General features: G+C 38.2%; 1 protein-coding gene across 3 annotated transcripts in view; it reads left to right on the top strand.

Annotated features, from left to right (window-relative positions):
* The window catches only part of magi1b (membrane associated guanylate kinase, WW and PDZ domain containing 1b), a 409,035-nt gene that overhangs the window by 360,289 nt on the left and 23,365 nt on the right, over positions 1–25,381 (top strand). For 2 of the 3 annotated variants that reach the window (XM_059944277.1, XM_059944275.1), the window contains 6 exons: positions 670–951; positions 2,630–2,830; positions 4,633–4,723; positions 5,596–5,647; positions 20,471–20,614; positions 23,843–23,981. In XM_059944277.1, the coding sequence (XP_059800260.1) occupies positions 670–951; positions 2,630–2,830; positions 4,633–4,723; positions 5,596–5,647; positions 20,471–20,614; positions 23,843–23,981 (909 nt within the window). The remainder of the gene's footprint in view (positions 1–669; positions 952–2,629; positions 2,831–4,632; positions 4,724–5,595; positions 5,648–20,470; positions 20,615–23,842; positions 23,982–25,381) is intronic. The other variant, XM_059944276.1, reaches the window with a different exon arrangement.

The raw sequence follows: 25,381 nt of genomic DNA, 5'->3' as shown, positions 1-25,381 counted from the left end.
AGTTAAGCATTTCCATATGGCAATGCAGGTTGTTTTTCACCTCGCCTCCCTGGCACAGCTTCCTGTGCCAATCCTCTGAATTCCCTTCGCTGTTGCCAACTAAAAATGAATGAGTCAACTATGTTTTAATTTATCTAAGTCTCTCCACTTTTCTGATCAAAAACCGCATCCAAGTCAACTATTTCCGGTTTTAAAAACTCAGTTGTTTCACTTAACATTTCTACACAAGTACCATGGAGAGCATTCGAGCTGGCTACACCACTGTCTAGTATGGGGTGGTGGTGGCTTCTGCACAAGATTGAAATAAGCTGCATAGAGTTATAAGCGTAGTCAGCTCCATCATGGGCATTAGCCTCCATAGTATCCAGGACACCTTAATGGAGCAGTGCCTCAAAAAGATGGCATGCATCATTATGGGCCCCCATTACCCAGGTCATGCCTGAAGATGCACACTCTGGAACATGATTCTGGAACAGCTTCTTTCCCTCTGCCATCCGATTTCTGAATGGACATTGAACCCACGGGCACTACCTCACTACCTTATTATTTCTATTTTTGCACTACTTATTTAATTTAACCATTTACACACTGTATTGCTACTGCAAAGTCAACAAACTTCACGACGTGTGCCTGTGGTATTAAGCCTGATTCTGATTCTGATTAACACAGCAGCCGCTCCGAAGCCTGACACCGAAGTGTCTGCCTCACCGGTCTCATCACATCACAGCAGCAATCAAGCGGTGTCCTTGACCGAAGAGAAACGCACCCCGCAGGGCAGTCAGAACTCTCTGAACACGGTGAGCTCGGGGAGCGGCAGCGCCAGTGGTGCTGGGACTGGTGGCGGACCAGCTGTACAGCCGTATGACGTAGAGATACGGCGTGGAGAAAGTGAAGGCTTTGGTTTCGTGATTGTCTCCTCTGTCAGCCGGCCAGAGGCAGGCACTTCTTTTGGTAAGTGCATTTTGAAGCTGCACTCCCAATTAAATACAACACCAAAATTATACTTTCTAAATAGATGTAAACATTGATACAACAAGTAGGTTTTCTAAAAAGCAGAGTGATTGCCTATCCTGTGCGATCAGTTATGTATTCATTCAGAGCAGTTATTAATTTGTTGCACTGCAGAGAATTCATTTATTATTTTAATAGTTAATATTCTGTATTATTATAAAATGAATCAAAGTATTAAATCTTATTTTAACATCTGAGAAATAAGCTTAATTGTATTTCAAGAGTAAGTCAGGGTAACTTAATTCATTGTGGATTTATAATGATCATTGGATGTTCCTAAATCCCTGCATGAAATGTCTGCTTTCTGCTTTGCCTCGCTCCTTGTGTCGTTCATTTGGACAAATCTTTGGGTTATAATGAGTGTGCTTTCTTTGCTGGTGATTAAGTGGAGCTGATTCAAACCTGGCTTTTTATTTTATTTTAAGTTTATGTCTCCAATCACACAATTTACTTGCCGTCACGTTCTGCGGCTCAGTTTTTAATCGACCACAGTTCCTCCTGAAAATCAAAGCTGTAGTGTAGAAACTAACTCCTTGGTTCACAAAGGGCTTTGCTGGGTTTGAGATCTGCTTGCCTTTCTACAATGAGAAAGAACAGAACATTGGCAAAGTGCTAAATTTAATCACAGTGGCACATAATACAGCTCTAAAAGTATAGTGTTAACATGATTGGTACAGGAGCTAATCCCCTGAATCAGTGTTAGTTGACCATGTTCTAAGTGTCGATTCACATTCAGGTGTTTACCGTAAATACCTGAAGAGGATTACCGAGGTTTTTAACCTTTCACCATCTGAGATTTCAGATAATCTTATCCCCAAATTGCCTGTGTTTTAATGCGTAGTGCAGGCTGATGCAGTTTCCCTTGTGTTAATTAATTTGAATAGATGCACTGATGTTTCAATATACAATGTTACATTCATTTTCCATCATTTACTGGAATACAAAGACTTTCCAGGATTCAAAGCCATTGTGCTTTGTTAAACACGTACATTAGTTTGATAATTATTTAACTAAATGGCAGATCCTAGGATGTACAATATCTTCTTCCAGTTTTACTCCCCATGTTGCTCAGAAGTTTAAAATATTCCATATTGCCTTGCATACATTTTACATTTTCTTGAATTTTGAACTTCGAGCGATAATTTTTCTAGGTAGTAAATAATTGTAGAGTACTTGTCCTTTGCAGTCAGTGCTGCCACTTTTTGTTGGAATTTGTTTGATAGACTCCTTCCCCATGTGTCCATTGATGTAAATTCAACTGAGTTATATTATTAGTGAAGGCAACAGGCTATGTACTTAAAATGACTTGTAAGTTCCCTCTGCAAACATTTTAATACTGCTAAAACTTGTTTTTGACTAGTGTCAGCTAATAATTATAAATTTTTAGAGGGAGCTGCTCATTACCCATTCACATCTATGTTGCACATTGCCCAGTTACAGCTACGTTGCATAGAACTGATTGCCAATGTTTTGATCACCAACCATGGGATGTAATACATTCCATCATTAATTTTGCTTTGTGGCACAGTGAATTAACCCCTGACCTTCTGTCTCCCTATCCTCCTCTTCAAATGGTTCATCTTTACCATCTTCCCAATTAAAACTTGTACAAAACCAGGCAATGCATGTGTAGCCATGCCTCACAAAATAGGTCGGATAATCGAAGGAAGCCCTGCAGATCGTTGTGGTCAACTTAAAGTTGGAGACCGTATTTTAGCTGTTAACGGATGCTCGATTACCAACAAGTCCCACTCGGATATTGTCAATTTGATCAAGGAGGCTGGAAACACCGTTACCTTGCGCATCATTCCTGGAGACGGTGAGTTGAAAGCATTTACATTTTTACAGATTTGAAGCAAATTGATATAAGTACTGGTTAAGAATATAAGTTAAAGTAGTAGTATATACAGCCTCTAGAATCTGATCCATTCAAAAATATGCATGCTAGTGCTTTATATCCTTTTCCCCGACAATATCTCCACAGTTCAAGGTTCAAAGTAAACTCCTAATCAAAGTACATAATCTGTCACCATGTACAACCCTGAGATTTCTTGCAGGCATGTTTAATAAATACAGTAAGCATAATAGAATCAGTGGCAGGCTGCACCAACAAGGCAGGTTACCAGTTTGCAAAAGACTGTACAAATACAAAAGAGAAAAAGATAATAATAAATGAGCAATAAGTATTGAGAATATGAGATGAAGAGTCCATGCATTGTGGGAACAGTTCAGTGATGCGGTGTGTGAAATTGAGCTAAGTTATCCCCTCTGGTTCAGAATTCTTGATTCTTTAGATGTCCAAAAATCTATTGATCTCAGCCTTTCATATACTTGGCAGCTAAAAGTCCACAGGCATCTGAAGAGACTTCCAAACACTTGCGGTCCCAGAGTTAAATATTACTGCTTTCACTTATTTACTTAACGATAGAATGCAGAGTAGGCCCTTCGAGCGCTTCAAGTCATTCGAGCCTCAGCAATCCCACAACCTCGATTCACTCTAACCTCATAAAGGGGCGATTTACGGTAACTAGTTAACCTGCCTGCTACATCTTTGGGCTGTGTGGGGGGGAAGCAGACGCACATGGGGAAAACCCACTGATTCCGTAGGGAGGAGGTACAGACGCTCCTCGCTGAACGGTGCCAGAATTGAATCAATGGAATGCCCTGAGCTTTGGCACTACACTATGGCGGCCACTCCGTCATAAATGGCCAACCTCAACACCTGAACCTAAAGCCACCAAACTCGCTATGCTATTTTTACTTAAGTATTCCCTGTGTTGCAATAATACATTATTTTTACTTCTTTATGTGTTTAAGCTATTGGTTTTTTGCAAACGTAGGTGAGAAATTCCTACAATACCAAGGAATCATAACTTTTTATAGTTTGGCTCTCTTAGCATCAGCATGAGTTTTGTGTGACTGGGAATTTGGACCTGAAGGTTCATGCACCTGATTTACAACTCCTGCAATTTTCAGTCCACACTTTCCTGTGTGACCTTCTGTTATCACATCTTGTAAAATTTATAAGATGCCCAAGGCCACTGCTTTTCAGTCAATTTAATTTTTATTACCATAGGTGTCCAGCATCTTCACTGATGTTTTCGAGGGGTGAGGATTGCATTTTCTGATTCAGTGCATTTATAGTTCAGGCCAATAGCTTATAGTGACTGAACAAGGGAAATGTTGGCCCTGCATTGTGACATTGAGGTTTCATTCTTTGTAGTCCACATTACTTTTTTATTAAAACTGCAAAATCAATTACCATCTCTATAGTAGTGTAAGATAAACAGGAATGTGTGATAGAAACATCAGACAATAAAACACATTTCATTCCTGGTTAAATTAAAATGCATATAGTTCAAGTGAATTGCTCTGAATTTACAATAATCCATTTGTTCAAGAATAAAGTATGAAGTTTTTACATAACAAGTAAAATTTAAGCATTTTAGTTAAAGAAAAATAGAAATTCAATGTTAGAGAATTTTTGGTAATACTCAAATATTTCTCCTTGAATTTTTTTAGTGATCTTTTCTGTAAAATTTCCACTTACAATTTATCTGTTCTGTTGAAATAATAGCCTACACCTGAGGATGTTTAAGTTTCATTTTTCTTTTCCATTAGAATCCACCAATCCATCTTTGCTAACAAATGCTGAAAAGATTGCAACAATTACAACCACTCACACCCCTCAGCAGGCGCAGCAGGAAGGACGGTAAGAAGCTGCCTTACAGACTTCATTGACAATTAGGTTTCTAAACCTATTCTAACTTAGTAAAACATTCCCCTAGTCACTTTGGAAAAGCATAATCAAGCAAATCTTTGACTATGGGTTGCATAAGGATAAACAATATAGGACTGATGACCAAAAGCTTAAACAGAGTCTTGTTGTTGACTTTGTGCAGATAGAAGCAGGTGGCCTCATAATAACAGGGTTCAAATTTAGACTTTGGGTCAAAACTGCCGTTGGGATTGCAAACTCTCTCTTTCAGTTTCAGATCAATACTTAAAAAGGGTTTGGAGTGAGTGAGAAATGGGAATTAAACAATGGGTTTGATCTGTTTTTAACACCCTGACTGTTTGGATATACTCTGTCAGTTGCTGAGCGAGGACGAGAGTAATCGAGCCGAAGCCACCTCCAGATTGTCATTCCCTGATCTGTGTTTGTGTGCAACCACCAAGTTTATACTTTCTTGTGCTGCTAAATTTACTGTTCATAAATGTTACGAATGTGAAACTCGGTGATTTGAGGAAGCTGGAAAAATGTCATTCTCAAGCTGGAGGCAGATTTGTTGGCTGACGACCAACGTGCAGGCTTGCTCGTGAAAAATGGGTAATTACATGCGCTCCCAGAGGGTCAGCAATGATTGGAGGTCTAAGCCATTGCATCACTCAGTATGTTCAGTAAAAGGTGGAAACAAATTTTAAAAGGATAAAAAGAGAAGAAATTGCAATGAATTCGCACAGAAGTACTTGGTTTTTCTTTATTTTGTAGTTATAGTTCATTGTTTGATTTCAGTCATAGAGTTGGGGAACTCCTAAAATCAGAATAAAACCTCATGTCCTCATTTTTGATTTTGTTTGCAGGAATAATGCAAAACCAAAGCCAGAAGTATCATTCGATTATAAATCAGCTCAGGTAAGTAGTTAAAGGGAAGTAAATGCAGAACCATTAGATCAGGGCAATGTACAAGATTGGAGTGCCATGTCAGGTCAATGATCCTAAACCTACTACTTGCTGATAGTAGTAAAAGATTTAGGTAAGATATTTTGCTAATTTGGAAAGCTCCAATGTAATTTTACTGTTGCCATTGATGCCCTTTCATCAGCAAACAAGCAAAAGAGTTCATTAGTCAATGTCACATTCCATCCTACAACCAGCTACTAAATAGGCTGTCTTAAGTTGCTCTTTAATGTGTTTTCCCCTTTGCTGAAAGGAAAAGTCTGACTTTTCCTGTGACATCTAAATCTTTACAGCTACCCAAAAGGTTTTGGTACAGATTAGAAGTGAAATGCGTCTAATAAGATCAACTTTTTACTCTCTGCAGTCAGAAGGCTTGGGCTCGCTAGTTTGTTTTTGACCAAATTTTTAACTACACTTCTCAGTGATAAAACAGTTGGAGCTGAAGTTGTTTCTGGGTGTAACTACCTGGCCTGAGCAATGATTTTCTTCATGAAAGAGGCTAACTAGCAGCATTTATTTTAAGCGGCCTAGTTGGAGAGCATGGGTTACTTTATTGTTGTTGTACCCAGAGAACCATGAGAAGAACAATCTTTATTGAGGGGAGCCATTCTACAATTGAACATCGTGTCTTTGATGTCTTAGTAAGGCAATACCATTTTGTTCATTCAGTTCTTGAAGACACATCTTATATTTATAAATACATTAGTGGACTGTTAAGTTAATCTTAATATGTCATGATGTCTACTCTAAAGCTGCAGTCATGCGATTGGTCATACTGCTGTGTTTTGCTGCAAATAAAATTGTCAATATTAACGTTTCAGATTCATCAGATGAAATCTGTTATACCCTTTTAGTTTCAAAATTTGTTGGAAGCCATTGAATAATTTTGAAAAATCAATATTCTGTTGACAGAAGACTACCAATGACAGTCATTTCATTGAGGAATTAAAATGTGCACATTTTTTCCAATTCTTTGGCTGAGGTTCTTGTGTACTTTGTCTTTGTAGATAATAATGTAAAGCTTGCCTAGAGCTGCCTGGGGTTTTGCACACACCAATGGCCAGTAGGCTTATCAGGTTACTTCTAGACATGAGAGTTCTACCCTGTTCATTTCCCCTACCTGCACATCCACGCTTATGAAGTGCTGATCGTATTTCACCTTCCAAAGCCTGTCTTATCATTAAAAAAAGCTTTCTTTTCTCTCTCAGTCATTTCTATTCTGGGAATAAGTGCTCAAGACAACTCAATACTTTCCTGATATTAATGAATCCATCCAAATAGCCATTTATGTACTTTTCTCATTACTCTCTTGAGAGTTTGTGGATAAGAACATCTGAAGTTAATGAAAGCAAAATATGCTACAAAACCCCTTGAGTCTGTTTTTTTTTATATTATATACACCAGTTAATCCACTTTTCTTTCCAATTCCTATTTCTCTTCATTGTGGTGGAGAGCAAGAGTGTATCAATGTTATTCTTGCAAATATTCAGTGGCAGAGTATCTACAGAAAATGTGAAAGATTTACACCCTGAGTAAAGAATTTTTTCCATATCTCAAAGTATCCTAAATGTAGTTAATTACCACCAAGGCAAGAATACCATGCAGGGCAAAATCCAAGGTTGCAAATAGTATTCCAGGTGTATAGTTGGCAAAGATTCCATAACACTACGGCAGCCTTCCTCCCTCCGAAATTCCAGTGGCCTTGGGGTAAATAACATTTGCCTTCCGAACTGATTTTTGTACCCACTTGTTAATTTTATGTATTTAATTAACTTGCTTATCATGATCATTCCATCCACTAACATCTACTGATTTCTCATCAATTTTGTCAATTACTCATTGAGTCTGTTTATAACCTTTTACAAACTCTCTGCATCTTCACCAAGTTCAGTTTCCCTCTGAAGTCATGGCTTATTATACCATTAAATTCTTCAGAACAAAGTGGAGCGAGTATCTCTCAGTTGGAGACAAGAGCTCACCTGAACCCTAGCAGCCTGGGTTTTGATCATGTTTGATCGATTTCCTAATGGAAATTAAATATGTGGAAATATCAGATGTTTATTAACACAAGAGATTCTGCAGATGCTGGAAATCCAGAGCACGCACACTGCTGGAGGATTTCAGTAGGTCAGGCAGCATCTATGGCAGGGGTTTTCAACCTCAGATTCACAGACCCTTCAGTTAATGGTAGGTTTCTATGGCATAGAAAAGATTGGGAACCCCTGATCTATGGAGGGGACATAGCAGTTGATGTTTTGGGCCGAGACACATTATCAGGACTGGAAAAGAAAGGTGGGGGGAGTGAAGAAGCTAAGATAACGAGGTGGGCAGAAAGGAAAGAGTATAATCTGGCTAGTGAGTGATAGGTGAAGCCAGATGAGTGGGAACGTGGGTGGGCGAGTGGAGAAAGGATGAAGTGAGAAATTAGGAGGTGATAGGTGGAAAAAGTAAGTTTAAGAAAAAGGGTAAAAAAAATGTTTATTGCTTGGTTGCGATGCCCTCTGGTCAGAATGTTGCTAATGCTGCTACTGTGATGCAAAGTACATTTTCCCAATTTATAGATGGCATGAAGCTTGTTTGAACAGTGAGCAGAATAAAAAAATAAGCTGCAGAGAGATGTGTATAGGCTGGATGAATGGGCAGGCAAGTGACAGATGAAATTTAGCACAGATGTGTAAAGTGATGCATTTTGGCAATAAAATATGTAGGGGCAGGATAAATTTGACAGCATGATTCAAAAAGATGTGCTGAGTACACACCCTATATATTGTAAGAGCAGTTAGTGGGTCATTAGAGCACAGTAGAAAACCAGGATGTTATGTAGAGCTAGTACTGAAGTGGTTGGACCATGAATGGACATCTAACATTAAGAAGAATATGAAGGTCCTGAAGTATTTGTGGATGTGATTTACTAGATTGGTTCCAGTCATGATTTATTTTAGTGACATAGTTGTATAAAAAAGCTGCAGGTCTGCTCCTGGGAGCAAAGGAGGACGAGCAGAGATTTGATACGTGCAAGGTCACAGCTAGTTTGAATAGAATATAAAAGTAACTGAAACTTTTGCCATTTTCAGGTGGTTCAAAGACCGGAGGGACAGATTTAAAGTTTTGGCCAAATGACATGGATGTGAAAAAATGGCATTAAAAATGAGAAGAGTAGTCTGAAATTCACACGGATGATAGAAACAGAATCAAAAATGAATTGGAAAAGCATCACAGAGAGAATAATCTGCAGGACATTAGAAATAGAGTGTGGAAATTGGAGTGAGTTGATTGTTTATGAATTGAAATGGACTCAATAGACCAGATGTCCCCCTCATCTGAATTAAGGATTCCAGAATTTGTGAAGGAAGCTGGCAGTCTCAAAGATATCATACATTAGCAAGAGTCTGTTTCACTTCTGCAGTGGATAGAAAGATAGGGAAACATTTTCTTGGAATGATTTTTGTTATGGCTTACCAGACAGTTAAAGTAGCCATTAAAAAAAACCTGATCAGGGAAAATTGGTTCGCTTGCACATTTCAAAACCTACAAAAAAGTTACTAACTAGAGTTGTCATTTTTTGAAGCTTAGACAGCCTCCTCCATGAAGTGATTTGATCTAGAAGTTTTTGATTGTTAGCATATATTTTCTGGAGGACAATTCTTTTAAGAAGCTCTCATACATGGTTTGAAAGGTGTGTAGTGATCCACTGTCGTAGACACGTACAGATCAGAAACAGAAATTCAGGGTCATCCACTCCCGAGGATTGAACAGTTATCAGCTGGGAAACAACGTGATTACAGTCAGAAACTTGGTTAGATGGGTGCATTCATCCTGAGGATCGGGAGCTTAAGAGATGTGGTTGCTAATTTCTGCCTGGTTAAAGAAGACCAACATATTGGATGTGAGTTTCCTCATAGTCCTTTCTGACTGAGAATACAGGTATATCACCTTTTTAATGCATATCATTTTGTTGTGGCAAGGTCATAGAATGAGGTTCGAGATGGAGTTCCTAAAGTGAGGAGTGAGAAACCTTTTCAATCAGAATGCTCACATTAGTTCATGCTGGAAGCCAGAATTGCAGAGTCTTAGTAACTTTTTAAAGAAATCCTTCAGTGACATTCCATCTAATCTCTTCTCAGCTTGAGAGCTGCTGGAAGAGGGGGTAAAAAGCATCATGTCAAAACAGGAAGCTGCACAACTCATTTGTTATCTGAATTCATTGCAAGATACATTTGACAGTATAAAAGATTGCCAATTGAGTATCGCACTCAAATCAGTGTCAGGTCTATAATTGAAGTATAAGGCTTTAGTTTCTTTTTTCTTTGGATGTTCAGTTATTTAATTGGAAGATAGATTTCTTTTGGATTCTGTATATCAATGGCAAGATCCACATTTCCTTGCCTATCCCTGGTTGAACTTGAGAAGATGGTGGTGAGCCTGCAATCTTTCTGGTGAATGAACCTCCACAATGCTGTTGGGTATGGGTTACCAGAATTTCCCAAGCAATAATAAAGGGACAGGGATATTTATCTAAAGCAGGGTAATTTGCAGCCTGCAGGGAGCTATCTGTATGGTAGTACACTTGTGCACATGAAGCCCTTGACAGAAATCATGATGATTTGTAGAGTGCTGATGGATTAGCCTAAATATCTAACTATAATGGAACTTTGCAAGTAGTGGATACTGGAGCCACTGTGCACAGATGATGTTGGACTTGAGGTCCATTGGAGCTGTGCTCTCACAGACAAGTAGAAAGTACTCCAGACCTTTCCTGACATCTCAAAGCCCTTCCATGATCAACAATTTCCTTACAAATAGTGGAAAGGCCTGGGGGTGTCATGGGGTGGGTGAGGCTACCCAGCCTCTGACGTGCTCTTGTGGGAACCATATTGATATAGCTAGTTCAGTTGTGTTCCAGGTTAATGTCAACTCCCAGGTTATTGGCGAGAGCTCAGCGATGGTAATAATATTGGATATCATGGGTATATGATTGGACTGTTATTTTGGAGATGGTCCTTGCCTGGCATTTGTGTGGCACTGGAGTTATCTGCCATTTACGAACCCACACCACATTGCTGTGTATTTCTTTTTTTCCCTTGTTTTTCTGAAACATTGTGAATCGATTTAATTGTAATGCAGTCAACAGCACATTAAACCATTTCAAACCTTATGGTGAAAGTAAGAACATTAATGATGCAGCTGAAGATGGCCGGGGCTACTCTGCTGCCCTGAGGAACTCCTGTGGTGATGGGCTAGGGCTGGGCTGATTGGCATCTGCATATACAATTATCTTCCTTCATGTGGGTTTTATCCAAACATAAGAGTGTTTCTTCAAGATGGTCTATGTTTACCAGATCTTCTTGCTCAGTCAACTACTATCTTAACGTCAAGGACAGTCACTCTTCTTTCTCTTCAGGAACTTAACTCTTTGATCCATGTTTGGAGCAAGGCAGTGATAAGGTTTGGAATCAGGTGATGGTGGATAAACTGAAGTTGGACTATCAATAGGCTAATTTTTTTTTTTGAATAAGCACTACCATCAGGATGCTATCTGGTCCCATAGATTTTGCTGTCCACTTAACCATTTATTGACATCACATCCAATTAATTAAATTGGCCTGTGACTGATGCGGATCTCTGGTGGAAGCTAGGATGGATTACCTACTCAGCTCTTACGGTTAAACGTACTTGCAAATTCTTCATGTCTATTTTTAACACTTACTTGCTGCGACCTTCCATTTTTGAGGACAGTGTTGGCCTTGGAGTCTGGTCCTCCCATTACCGTTATTACTCATCACAATTCCTGAGAAGGTGGATCTATTTTGTTATTTTTATTATACTTATACTTTTAATTTTTGTTATTGTAATTCAATGTTATTTGCAATGTTTTGATCCCTTGGAGGTTCCTGGTTCTTAATGATATGATGTCGATAAAAATTGAACAGGAATTATATCTGCTGAGAAGAATCTAAGGCCTTTATAACCCTTGGTCTTTTTGACCTTCCTGATTCACCATGGAACAGAATATGGAGGTTTTAAATGGCTGGGAAACTCGTGAGTGAGTTAATGATACATGGAAGAAGAGAAAGTAGTATGAAGAACAAAATAAGCTTTCCTGTTCATTCCCCCCCCCCCCCCGCCCCCCAATCCTAGCAATCTTGTACTTCACGGGAGAATGCAATGCAACCATAAGTGATGGAGACTGAGAAGATCTAAGTGAATGGGAATTTTAAAAAATATGATTCTTGGTCTGGTCTTCGAATTACCTTTGTACATGTGACCCAGTATTGATTGGCAACTCAGGAAACTGCCGTTTAGTTCTGTATCCCTCTAATACAAACAGAAAATGCTGGAAACACTGAGCAGATTCGGTATGCTTTTGTGATGCAACCTGACAAAAATAGTTTCTGGTGTACTGCACTAGAAAGCTCCAGGCCTGTTTCTCACGCTGTGCTGAGCTTGTTGTAGATTGTGGTAGAGATGTTATGTTTGGTTGCCTTACTCCATGTAGAACAGCAATTTGGCTCACAATCACAGGCACAAGAGGAACTGCAGATGCTGTATTGGTTCACAATTCCAATTCTTCAAGATTATCAGGTGACCCCTGGTGGAGATGCTTGAATATTGATTGGGAAAACTAGCAAACTTGACTGAAAGCACAGCCATAGCCATGCCACTTTAAATTCACAAGTTCAAGCCTCAGGGCTGCCTTCTCAATGCTGAGCATTCAAAACCATTTCGGTAATGTAGAAAAGGAGCAGCTGGTGTTCAAAAAGTAGGTAACTGAGTTTAATGTCTATACCAAGCTATCATCCAGCAGCTTGGAGAATATTAAGTGAAACGAATTAGAACATTCTTGCATCTGCAATTTAAATCTGATTTGAGAAATTATTACTGTTTTTAATTAACCTTGGCGAAATGGAGTGCATTGTCAAAAACTGCCAGTTTTAATCACTCCTAATGAGTGGATCATGTAACTTTTAATAATTTGACACAAACAACATTGGATCCTTTTTTAAAAACAGCTGCATTTCTTAATTTGACATTGCTCCCGTAGAAGCTGCTGTTTTACATCTAACAAATAGAAATGTTTGCTTTTAACTTGAAGAACGATCAACTAATCCAAGAGTGTCACTTTCTAGCTGGGTGGCCTGAACAGACAGGAGCTTCTGTAGGAGTACATCCATCAGATGACTGAAGAAGTAGATATTAGGCATTATCTGTCCTACACCTCCCACCCCAGCAACTTCCAAATCTGCACAAGACCTATTACTGTAATAAATCTTTACAGCTGCTCGATCCCAGTGACCTCGAGGCCCTGCAGCTGTTCAGCAAATCTGAGTGAGCATTAGCTCAATCTCAGGCAGCACAAACTCTTTATTGTTTTCAAATATCTTTCATCAGAGAAATTTCAAAATATTTGAATAAAATTTATTTAAAGCAATTAATTAGTAAATTCCATTAAATCATACGTAAAGTAATTAAAAATAGTTTAAAGTTGAAAAAGAAGCTGTTTGTAACGTCACTTATACATTTATGGAGATCGATGGCTCCATTCAAATGAGTAAGGGTCTGGATGAGGCATTATTACGACAAACACAAAGCCATAGGTTCAAATTCAAAATGTATACACCCTGTCAATTATGATAATTTACGTAATGCCCCAGCACTCGTTTTGAGAAAGGTGGCAAAGGGAGCATCAGCCCTAGCTGACACGGCCTCTGGCAGATGATCAGGTGCTAAACTTGCCATTTATACAATGCAGATATGTACATCGAAGCAACCCTTGGTGCTGATGAGCCTACTATTCCCATTTGGTTGGGTGCTGTCCAGATCTGGTAAACGTGGAAGGACTGTCACCATACAGGACATGCCCTCTTCTCATTACAACCACCAAGGAAAAGGAACAGAGCTAAAAGACCCACAAATTTAGGAAAAACAAAACAACACACACAAAATGCTGGTGGAACACAGCAGGCCAGGCAGCATCTATAGAGAGAAGCGCTGTCGACGTTTCGGGCCGAGACCCACAGCTTCTTCCACTCTGCCATCAGATTTCTGAATAGTCAATGAACACTACTTTGCTATTCTTTCTTTTTTGCACTATTCATGTTTTTGTGATTCATAGATGTCTTTGCACTGTACTGCTGCTGCAAAGCAACAAATATCAGTGATAATAAACCTGATTCTGATGACACCATAGAAACATAGAAAGCCTGCAGCACAGTACAGGCCCATCGGCCCACAAAGCTGTGCCGAACATGTCCTTACCTTAGAAATTACCTAGGGTTACCCATAGCCCTCTATTTTTCTAAGCTCCATGTACCTATCCAGGAGTTTCTTAAAAGACACTATCATATCCGCCTCCACCACTGTCACCGGAAGCCCATTCCACACACTCACCACTCTCTGCGTAAAAAAAACTTACCCCTGACCTCTCCTCTGTACCTACTTCCAAGCACCTAAAACTGTGCCCTCTCATGCTAGCCATTTCAGCCCTGGGAAAAAGCCTCTGACTAGCCACATGATCAATGCCTCTCATCATCTTATACACATCTGTCAGGTCATTTCTCATCCTCCGTTGCTCCAAGGAGAAAAGGCCAAGCTCACTCAACCTATTCTCATAAGGCATGCTCCCCAATCCAGGCAACATCCTTGTAAATCTCCTCTGCACCCTTTCTATGGCTTCCACATCCTTCCCCTAGTGAGGTGATCAGAACTGAGCACAGTACTCCCAATTAGGGTCTGACCAGGGTCCTACATAACTGCAACATTCAATCCCGTGATTGATGAAGGCCAATGCACCATATGCCTTCTTAACCACAGAGTCAACCTCGCAGCAGCTTTGAGTGTCTTATGGACTCAGACCCCAATGTCCCACTGATTCTCCACACTGCCAAGAGTCTTACCATTAATACTATATTCTGCCATCATATTTGACCTACGAAAATGAACCACCTCACACTTATCTGGGTTGAACTCCATCTGCCACTTCTCAGCGCAGTTTTACATCCTATCAACGTCCCGCTGTAACCTCTCTCAGTCTTCCACATTATCCATAACACCCCCAACCTTTGTGTCATCGGCAAATTTACTAACCCATCCCTCTACTTCCTCAACCAGGTCATTTATAAAAATCACAAAGAGTAGGGGTCCCAGAACAGATCCCTCAGGAACATCACTGGTCACTGGCCTCCAACAGAATATGACCCATCTACAACCACTCTTTGCCTTCTGTGGACAAGCCAATTCTAGATCCACAAAGCAATGTCGTCCTTGGATCCCATGCCTCTTTACTTTCTTAATAAGCCTTGCATGTCGTACCGTATCAAATGCCTTGCTGAAATCCATATACACTACATCTACTGTTTTACCTTCATCAATGTGTTTAGTCACATCCTCAAAAAATTCAATCAGGCTTGTAAGGCACGACCTGCCTTTGACAAAGCCATGCTGACTATTCCTAATCATATTATGCCTCTCCAAATGTTTATAAATCCTGCCTCTCAGGATCTTCTCCACCAACTTACCAACCACTGAACTTACTGGTCTGTAATTTCCTGGGCCATCTCTACTCCCTTTCTTGAATAAAGGAACAACATCTGCAACCCTCCAATCCTCAGGAACCTCTTCCGTCCTCATTGATGATTCAAAAATCATCACCAGAGGCTCAACAATCTCCTCCCTTGTCTCCCACAATAGCCTGGGGTACATCTCGTCCGGTCCCAGCGACTTATCCAACTTGATGCTTTCCAAAGGTTCCAGCACATCCTCTTCCACAATATCTAAATGCTTAAGCTTTTCAGTCCACTACAATTGCCAAGATCCTTTTCCATAGTGAATACTGAAGCAAATAGTGTCTTAATTTAACAATACAGATAAAGCCCAGCAAGCAACGTGATTCTTTCCCATATCTAAACCTTCTTAGTCACACTTTGAAGTTAATTGCTTCACCTGTGGAAAGTCACCATATAAAGGAAGGGACCTGGGTGTGGATGACACTGCTGCTAAAATAAAGTTAACTTTACTTGCCATACTTAATTGCCAATATCAGTAATTCTCAAACATATTTGGGTTACTGACTTTACCAGAAAATAAGAACTGCAAATTCAAAGCAGTGCAGAGAATATTCAAATCTACTTAAAGCAACAAATAAATTTCTTTGTTCAGTTACAGTAAAAATAATTTTCATCAACAATTTTAGAGTGTACTTCATAAACACGAGGAAGTCTGCAGATGCTGGAAATTCAAAGTGCAGTACACAAAAAAATGCTGGAGGAACTCAGCAGGTCAGGCAGCATCCATAAACAGTTGATCTTTCTGGCGAAAACCTTCCTTCCAGACTGGAAAGGAAGGGGGAAGGTGCCAGAATAAAAAGGTGTGGGAGGGGAGGGAGGATAGCTAGAAGGTGATAAGTGAAGCCAGGTGGGTAGGAAAGGTAAAGGGCTGGAGAGGACGGAATCTTATTGGAGAGGAGTGTGGACCATAGGAGAAAGAGAAGGAGGAGGGGATGCAGGGATAGGTGAGAAGAGGCCAGAGTTGGGAATAGAAGAAGAGGGGAGGGGAAGGGAAAAATGATTGTACCTGAAGATTGGCGTGTACATTCATCGTCCAACTTTTCCCCACTTCGTTGCGTTTTCTCCTTTCAATGAGATGGGTAGGCTTGGGGTAATGACTCAGCTTCTCAACATCAGGCTGAATGTAATTCAATCTCAGATTCCCACCTTCAATAATTTGCATTCTGTTTCAATGCTTTGAATGAAGTTGGGTAAATGCACTGAGTGTGGAAAGGCAATAAAGAGTATCTTGACCACCTTCCACAGTGCAGGATAGCATTCAGAGATTTTTCTGCAACCAAAATTCTTGATGTGATTTTTTTTTATATATAACCCTGGTGCCAGCTCAAAAGCATTTTGTAGCGATATCAGTTCTTCATCCGTCCTTCCTGTTAATTCTTCATTACAAGTGGTCATTTTCTTACCCAAACTGGAATTTGGAATGAGAGAAGATCCTGAAATCTCAGATGACTTTACGCAGCTGAGCTAGGTGGTCATACTATTCTTGAAGATCTTCATTTTCTATTCGTTTTTTTGTCTTCAGAAAGCTCAGAAATTGGAAAAGGTGGCATGTCCAATGTTGCACTTAAATAGGGTTAACTTTGACAGAAATGTGGAGATGACTGGATTTTGATAAGATTCATATCATCTCCTTGCAGCTGAATATTGATTTCATTAAACTTTGCAAATAGTTCTGTCAAATAAGCAGTTATGCCTAATATTTTTGAGTTGATTACAGAATGAAGAATTTGTCTTTTTGAAGAATTATATCAGTTTCAAAAAATGCATAAATGCATCTCAGGCAGTTTCTTTTTTAGGGCTGTTTGACTTCTGTGTGCAGCAGTAAGCATTCAAAATTTTGATCATTCTCAATACAAAGCTCTTGAAGTAGTTGAGGATTGAGAGCATGAAACTTGATTTTATTTACCACCGTGATAACAGTAGTTAATGGTCTACTTCTGCCATTTTCATTATGGATTAAAGGCCACAGTTAATCACCTAAGTCTAACCTCAAGTGTTGTGTTCAATAAAAGAATAAGTTATGCCATAATAGCTCAGGCAAAACCTGCATCTCTGCCTGAAGGTACGTCATAAAAACACAGAAATCCTACAGCACAATACAGGCCCCTCAGCCCACAAAGTTGTGCCGAACATGTCCTTACCTTAGATATTACCTAGGGTTACCCATAGCCCTGTACTTTTCCAAGCTTCATGTACCTAACCAGGAGTCTCTTAAAAGACATAATGGGTGGTGATATCTCGGTTGGGCCTGGGCTAGTGAAATGCAGTCAAGGATATTCGAAAGGGCAGATTCTGAACTTTACCCCATTTAACACCATATCCTAATTCACAGGAACTGTGTCACTATATGATTGGTGTATGAGGATCCTACTAGATAATACTGTACTACATTAGTAAATGGCAATAATGCACAGGCTAGAGCTGGAAATAACACAATTTCATACAGATTTCTCAAGATCTGCCAAACACAGAAGAGTTGCATTGTTTTTCAACAACTAATTCACTTTGAGCAAAGTCTAAGAGAACTTTGGGTTAGCAAAAGATGAGGTGATTATGTAATCATTGTAATTAGTTATGAGGCAATGATTATCAAATGATTATAAAAATTAACTTATTTCTTAAATTATTCCTGTAATCAACTGCCCCCTTGCTATAGAACAACCTTCACAGCCCCCTTTATCTTTACTGTCCCCTAAGAAACTCCCACTGCGCCCCCTGGGGAGAGGGTTGATGTTGTCACACACTTTGGGAATCACTGGTCTAGATAAACAACTTAGTAGCCCTTTGAACGGATTCAGTTCCAAAACAAAGTTAAATTCTGCAGTAGACTAGCAAATAGGAATTTTTGAAGAGAACGGATATTATGCAAAAATTCAACCACTGCAATGAATTAGCTTAATCTCAATTGTAGGAGAAAGCAATCTTTCATTTCAAACAAAAAATGCATTTTATCTTTCATTAAAAGCCCACTTATGATGCATATTTTGATACATTTCCAAGAATGTAAATCTGTTGGATCATTTATAATGGGGTGGGAAAGCCCTTTTAATTTAAAAATGGAAATTTTATTTGAATTTTGTGTCTTTGAGGTTGACTTCAATAAATGAATATCCACGAGTGACCACAACCAAAGAGACCAATGAGGAAAAATAGAGAAATAAAAGAGTTTGTGTAGAGGGAGTTTCTCCCTGATCCAGTGACTGATGACATTGTGATGAAAATATAAAATTCATAAGTCTAGCTAAAAAGGGAGAAAGAAAATCTCCTATTTATCCAACTCATTTTTTCATGGCTGGTTGCTACCTCACAAGGGTTGAACCTGCTGACTTGATAATTTGAGGCAATAAATGAGATCTGTTGCTAAGCTAAAAATTATATTTCTCTTTGTTGGACTTACTTAGTACTGGTCTCTAGTGGCAGTTAAAACATTCAGTTAACCATTCTGGAGAAATAGAAGGTAGTTGAACCAAATTGTGCAATGTTTTGGATAAAAGCCATGAAATCTGAATTGCATTGAGCTATACAGATACTTACGTTTATTTGAATTGATCACAGTATGGTATGCCATAATTAAGGGTGGGAATTTGATAGGGAATGCCAAACTGTCAACCATTCTTTGTTTAAATGCCGCCAAGTTTCCGATTTCAGCAAAAACGTTGAGGTCCTAAACTCGGTGGCCCTTTGGCTGGGATATTAGCAGCAGTGCTTACAAGTGCAGTGGTGAGTGTGGACTGGTTGCAGTTTCGTATTGCTTTCCCTGGGAAATCTTCTGGCATCATAATAGCACAGGGGCACTGCAGCTAAAGATGCTATTTCAAAGTGTCAGGCAACTGGTTCAGTCCAGACTTAGATAGTGTCTATGTGGTGTTTGCACATTCTTCCTGTGATCATCTCTGGACACTCCAATTTTCTCCACATCCCAAAAAGGTGTGTTAGTTGGCTGTTATAAATTATCCCCGATATATAGGTAAGTGGTAGAATCTGGTGAGAGTGGATGAAACATGAAGAAAATATTTTTAAAATACTTAAATATTTAGATGTGATTTTAGATTTTAACATTCATTGTTTTGCTTTTGTTATTTTGATAATAGTTTCTGAATGTTTCTGGTTCTCAGGGCTATCCAGAGCTAAGCTGGGGGTATGGTTCCAGTGCCCGTAAAGTTGACTGTTTCTTTTCCATAGATGCTACCTGACCTGCTGAGTTCTTTCAGCATTTTGTGTGTGTTACTTAATATCAGCTGAACTGTGGGTCAGGTTTGCTCATGTGACAGCATTATGTTGTGCAAAGCTGCCTTCGCCGTTGAAGATCAGGGCAGAACTTCCAATGAAGTTGATACCAGCTCGTGTTCAGTAGGTACTACTAAGTAGTCACCAATGAACGAGATGGTATGCTGTTTGCAGCAAGTTCTGCTACATTTATAATCTTTAGAGATAGGGTGTGAAGGATTGGACCAAGACAATTAGGCTTTCATTTTAAATCAATACTTTTTTTTCTATTTAAAAAAAAACACCTTAATGACTCAATTAATTTTGGCAGGTACTTTGTCAGGAATTATAAAATTGAGGTATAGTGGTTCATGTGTGGTGTGACAAGTTTATAAAGGGATATTTACTACAATATGAACACAGCAATTTATGTAGGATAGCCATGACTTAAAATTTGTGCATAAAAGAAAAAAATTAATGTATCATATATTATGCAAAGGCGAGGGTGTTGGTGTGGTACTTAAATAGAGAAACCTGTTTTTGTAGGAGTAAAAAAGTCTTGGCAGATCTTCAAGATGCCAATGTAGTTTGTGTCTGTTGATGTAAATAGTATTTAAAATGTGTTCTGTGTGAATAGGATCTCTGCTTTTTGTCTCTGTTTGTGTTTGGAGTTGGAAGCTAACTGGTTAAAAAGCCAATGAAGATCTGAGAGCAAGAGCTGAAGTAATTACTAGTTATAAATTTTTTTGGAGATTCTGCAAAGGCAGGAAATAGCAAACACCCAAGCAAACCAAGGAGACTGTTATGTTGTATTTATTTGTGAAATTCTGCCTGGGTAGGTTTGCCATATTTTTGAGTCAATGTGCTTATCACCAGTTGGGCTTGTGTCTATGATGCTCTTTTTTTTAATTTGTTTTGCTAGTGTGCAAGTTTTCATGATTTAAACCTAAAGAGCACATTTCTCTTTAGTTTGCTATAGTTGTTAATCTTTATGATTTGTGTTTTAAAGGAGCCTGAACTTTACACTGTGGAACTGGATAAGGGACCAAAGGGATTTGGATTCAGTCTTCGTGGTGGGCGTGAATACAACATGGATCTGTATGTACTCCGATTGGCTGAGGATGGTGCAGCCATAAGAAATGGTAAAATGAAGGTGAGTACATACACTTATTAGATACCAGAAGAGGTGATTATTCTCGGGCTTTGAAATGTTTGACCTGTAATATTTTGATCTTATGCAAAATCTAAAATTACAACTACAAGAATGAAACATTTCATAATGATTATTATCTAAACCAAATAAATGTTTTTAGCTTAGAACTGCAAATTCTGGAATAGAGTCATCTAATGTAGTAGAAAGATGATATAACCTGCATACGTATTTACAAATACAAGTATTGGAGAACTTCAAAGACAGAATAATAATGGGAATCACGATTGTGCTGCATTATTTTAAGTAAAACAGATGCTTATTGCACACTGATATTTCTGTTTCAAGGAGAAGGCATTGATGTATTAGTCACATAAGATGATTAATTTTCAGTGACTCTTAGTGTATAATCGGGCAATGATGCACCATCAATAACTCTTGGGAGGCGAACGATAGGCTTTTTTATTAGCAGCAAGAGACCACCACACAACATCCTGGAGACTGAGGGAGGAGCAGTGCCTCCAATCGCCTTTATACAGGGGTCTGTGGGAGGAGCCACAGGAGCAGTCAGTAGAGGGGCGTGTCCAGACAGGTATATGTAGTTCACCACAGGCAATCTAGTTGGTGGTATATTTATCTGCCAGATTAAAATGTTGCTCACGTTTACGGGGAGAAATATTTTGGAATAACAATATTTGCCTTTCCTCACATTGATACTTCAACTGACCTTTTCTACTCTATTAGAAATAATTTGTCACTATAATTTGCATTTTATAAACATTATTAGTGAATGCATAATTTTCTAACAGTGAAAGCAAAGGCACTGAGTTATTTTTGAATCTTTCCTTTGCATGGTGTTGAAATTTATTAACAATAATACTAGTTTGAATATCAAATATATTCTAAATCCAGTTCATGGCAATTAGATTACTAAAAGGTAATAAATAATAAGCTGGTTCCTCGCTTTTTAATTTGGTTCAATTGAAAAGGCCATTCATAAATATTAATATAAAAATATTAATTTTTTCAACATTAACAATACAGAATATCAGCACAGAAGAGCAGTGCATGGGTCAATTAATCTCCTGAAATGATTACGTGTAGATTAGTGACTGTTTCAGTTAAATACTGTTATGATCAATGTCCCTCTCCCAGCCTCTGTCCTATTTAGCAATTTTTTTTTCAAATGTGTGATTTTGTTCTTTTAAGGTTTCCTTAGTTTAACAAAGCACTCAGATTGCTTTCTGGCAGATCTGTTTCAGTTTATGTTGCCAGTGTTTATTTCTGCTTCAAAAAAACTTGAAAAGAACAGATTCATTTGGTTCATTTCTTCATAGTTTTTATTTTGTGAAGAAAATGATGGGTCTGGATCCAACTACTTGTTTTATACAATTTTATATTCCGTTGAAGTTTAGTTAACTGAGTGCTCCACTTTGTCCTACTGCAAAGTATACTATCTTATAGTGTGTAAATAGATATAATGTATATCTATATATCTCATAAGAATCTAATAATATCTCAAACAGTACACTCAAAAAATTATTGATTTGTTATTTTTAGGTCTGTTCTGAATTTCTGCACTTGATTGTCTGCAATATGAATGAGAGAAAATCCACTTCCTTTTTTTTATGTACATGAATAGCACATACTAAGTGACTTTGATCATATTTTGAAGAGCTTTTTACCCATTCTATTGAAGCCTTGCTGTCTGGGAAATTGGAGAATGCAATGCTGATGTCACTTTCTTGTTATATTTGACACATTTTGACGGTATCAGCATGATGACTCCTGCTGCAACGAGGAACATGTCCTTCTGAGAGTTTTTTTTCCATTGAGTGTATAATGCAAAGGAATCTTAGTCAAGTATGACAATGCAGCTTCAATAGGAAAGGCGATATGTCGCCAATGATCATGCATTCAATTATAGAAGTTTGATCAAAAATTGCAACAGCTGAACAATGTACATAGACATCATGCCGAAAGTAGTCTAACCTGCAATTAAAGAGACTTTACTCAGACATTGTATATTTTATAACTGTTCCCTCTGTAAACTTCATTGTGTTAAAAAATACTGGCAAAGGGGCATTTGTGCCCCACGCATGCTACACAGGCTCATTTCTAGTAATCACAGCCAAGTTCAAAGTGTTTTTCCATTTTCCATGTATGCTGGTTTTATGAACATTTAGAAAAAAATATTTCTAATTTCCATTAATGGTACATTTATAAAATTACATGGATCCATGTACTTTCTAGAAATTCTTTTCCCATTATATCAGAACAAAAATATTTCACTAGTTCTCAACATGTTTAGTCATCACTTTGGTGAGAATACATTTGAGTTTGAAACTCAACAAAAGGCTCTTCAGATGCACGAGTCAGACTTAATCCAATTTAGTACTATTTAATCTCATGGTGTCTTGAAGTAATCAGCTGTGTTTCACTGGATGTAATTTTTTGGCACCTAATAAAATTACAAGCTTCATCAAGTTGTGATTGTATTTTCCAAGAGTTCATGTGACAGTCAGGCAAATAAATGCTGATTATTTCAATTATCCCCCTGTCACTTTTCCAGCTGGTGATGTGGTTTAATAATTGCATGCAGATTTTAATATCTTTCTATGTTGTTGTATTTCAGCAAAGCACAAGTTATTTTTCAATAATTCTTAGAGCACAATGGCACCTCCATTCTAAATCTCAATGTACATCATTGCTTCTATTGACATTATTTGTGCATTTGTTGTTGTTTTCTTTTATTTACAACAGCTCTCATTTATAACGTAGAACCCTTTGTGTCAACAGGGCCAGGTTCCATTTCTGTTCTGTGTAGCATAATAAACATTTTTTTACCTCTGTACGTCAGAACTGTGGAAAAGGGAGAGAAAAATCAGCTAAGGTTCTTCTCACGATTTTTATCCAGAAGTTGCTGATGGGAAATGTGTGTAAAATATCTGAGATTTTAGTAGTAATAGCCAGACCTTTGATCTTTACTCTTTGAGCTCAGTTTGGAATTACATTCAACTGTTTTAAAAAAATACCGGGCAAAAAGTTTTCCTTAGAGTATTTGATGTTGGTGAAGTTGTTATTCAATACAAATTAGCATCTTCAAAAGGTAATAAATTGAAACAAGAAGTATTTTACCAGCATGGATATATCTTGCTTAATTATTCTCAAACATCCTCTTGTGCAGCTTTTCTAAAATCCTATTTATATTTATGATTCTCGCACTTTTAGGTTGGAGATGAAATTCTGGAGATCAATGGAGAAACAACCAAGAACATGAAGCATTCTCGTGCTATAGAGCTGATTAAAAATGGTGGTCGAAGAGTTTCCCTATTTCTCAAACGTGGAAATGGTTATGTGCCAGAATATGGTGGGTTGCCCTATGAAAATGTTACTTTCTTCACACCATGAGTGATTCTTTTTTCTTTGTCTCATTTTTGTTAAAAATCTAGGTTATTTTTACTTTCAAAAATGTGCAGATATTGTTTCTAAACTGCTGGTACTAATTTTGCACATTCACCATTTTGATCAGGAATGGGCTGGGTTATAACTGACTAGTCAGTAGTATTTACCTGTATTAAATTCAGTGCAGTTCAAATGCCTGCGAAAATACAACTACAAAACTTGTTGTCATAGTTAAACAGGAATGGAAATGCGATTTAAGTTTACACCTATGGCCACATCTTGAATAGAAGTATTCTAATATTTATTAATTTAAATTATCATGTTTATTTAAAGCATTTTTAAACGCTGTGTTTTATATCATTTTAGCTTTGAACATTTAGGTACTAACTAACAGAACAGAGCAATCTCAGTTACCTGTAGAAAATTTTCAAAAAAAACAACACATTAGTTTTGCACATCCATTTCAGCAGGACTCACACTCCAGGCCTTTTCAATGAGAAGTTATCTCTTTAACAAGATGATTTATTCAAAAGAATTAACTTCAAGCTCCTTTAATGACATGTGTAATGTTCTGCTGTTTCCTTGAAAGGTCTGTGAAGCTTTACAGATAAACATGAGAACAGCTACATCTACTAACGACCCCCTAGAGAACAACTTAAGGGGATTATATATTATTTTAAAATAATACATAATTACCAAATATAGAATTCTGGACTTCCTGAGCTTATGATTTTTTTAAGATCTCCATTGAAATTATATCTCTGTAAGGGTATATATTTTTGTAACAAGTTCTGTAATTACTTTTAATACAATGCATAACTTCCATGGATTTAAATGTAGAGTTTGTAAATATTTCAATGAATCATTGTTTGCGCACTATTTTGACTTATTGTATTGTGATAAAAATGGAGTGAATTTCCCATTAGTGCTTTCTGGTGCTCATTTCGCTGTATCTTTTGGTCCTGCTACTGCTGTCTTTGCAGTCTAATTGTTTTTTTTTGCCTGGACAATCTGACTGGAACAATAATAAACATCTTTCCATGATCAACAACGTGATCAATCCTGTTGCTGCTTACTAATAGGGAATCTAAATCTATCTTCTGCTCTTTTTCTTTCTCGTCTTTCATGGGTGCTGGGCTCTTCGTTCTGCCCTCAGCGATGATACCTCCTAATGTCTCCTCATGCATGAGAAGTGACAAGCACGGGGAGTCTTGCTTCTACTTAATGGGCCCTAATCAAAATACGGTTGGTAGATCAATCAATATTTGCTGCTTCCATCTTGCTGCCTTATTTATAAAGGCTCATACTATGCTCCATTTATGTCCATTCACCCATATATCCATGAGTGTGCTTGCGTTCATCAGT

Source organism: Hypanus sabinus, chromosome 19 (assembly GCF_030144855.1).
Source record: "Hypanus sabinus isolate sHypSab1 chromosome 19, sHypSab1.hap1, whole genome shotgun sequence".
NCBI lineage: Eukaryota > Metazoa > Chordata > Chondrichthyes > Myliobatiformes > Dasyatidae > Hypanus > Hypanus sabinus.
The sequence above is the reverse complement of the archived record's forward strand: the minus strand, read 5'-3'. Positions and strand labels throughout refer to the sequence as shown.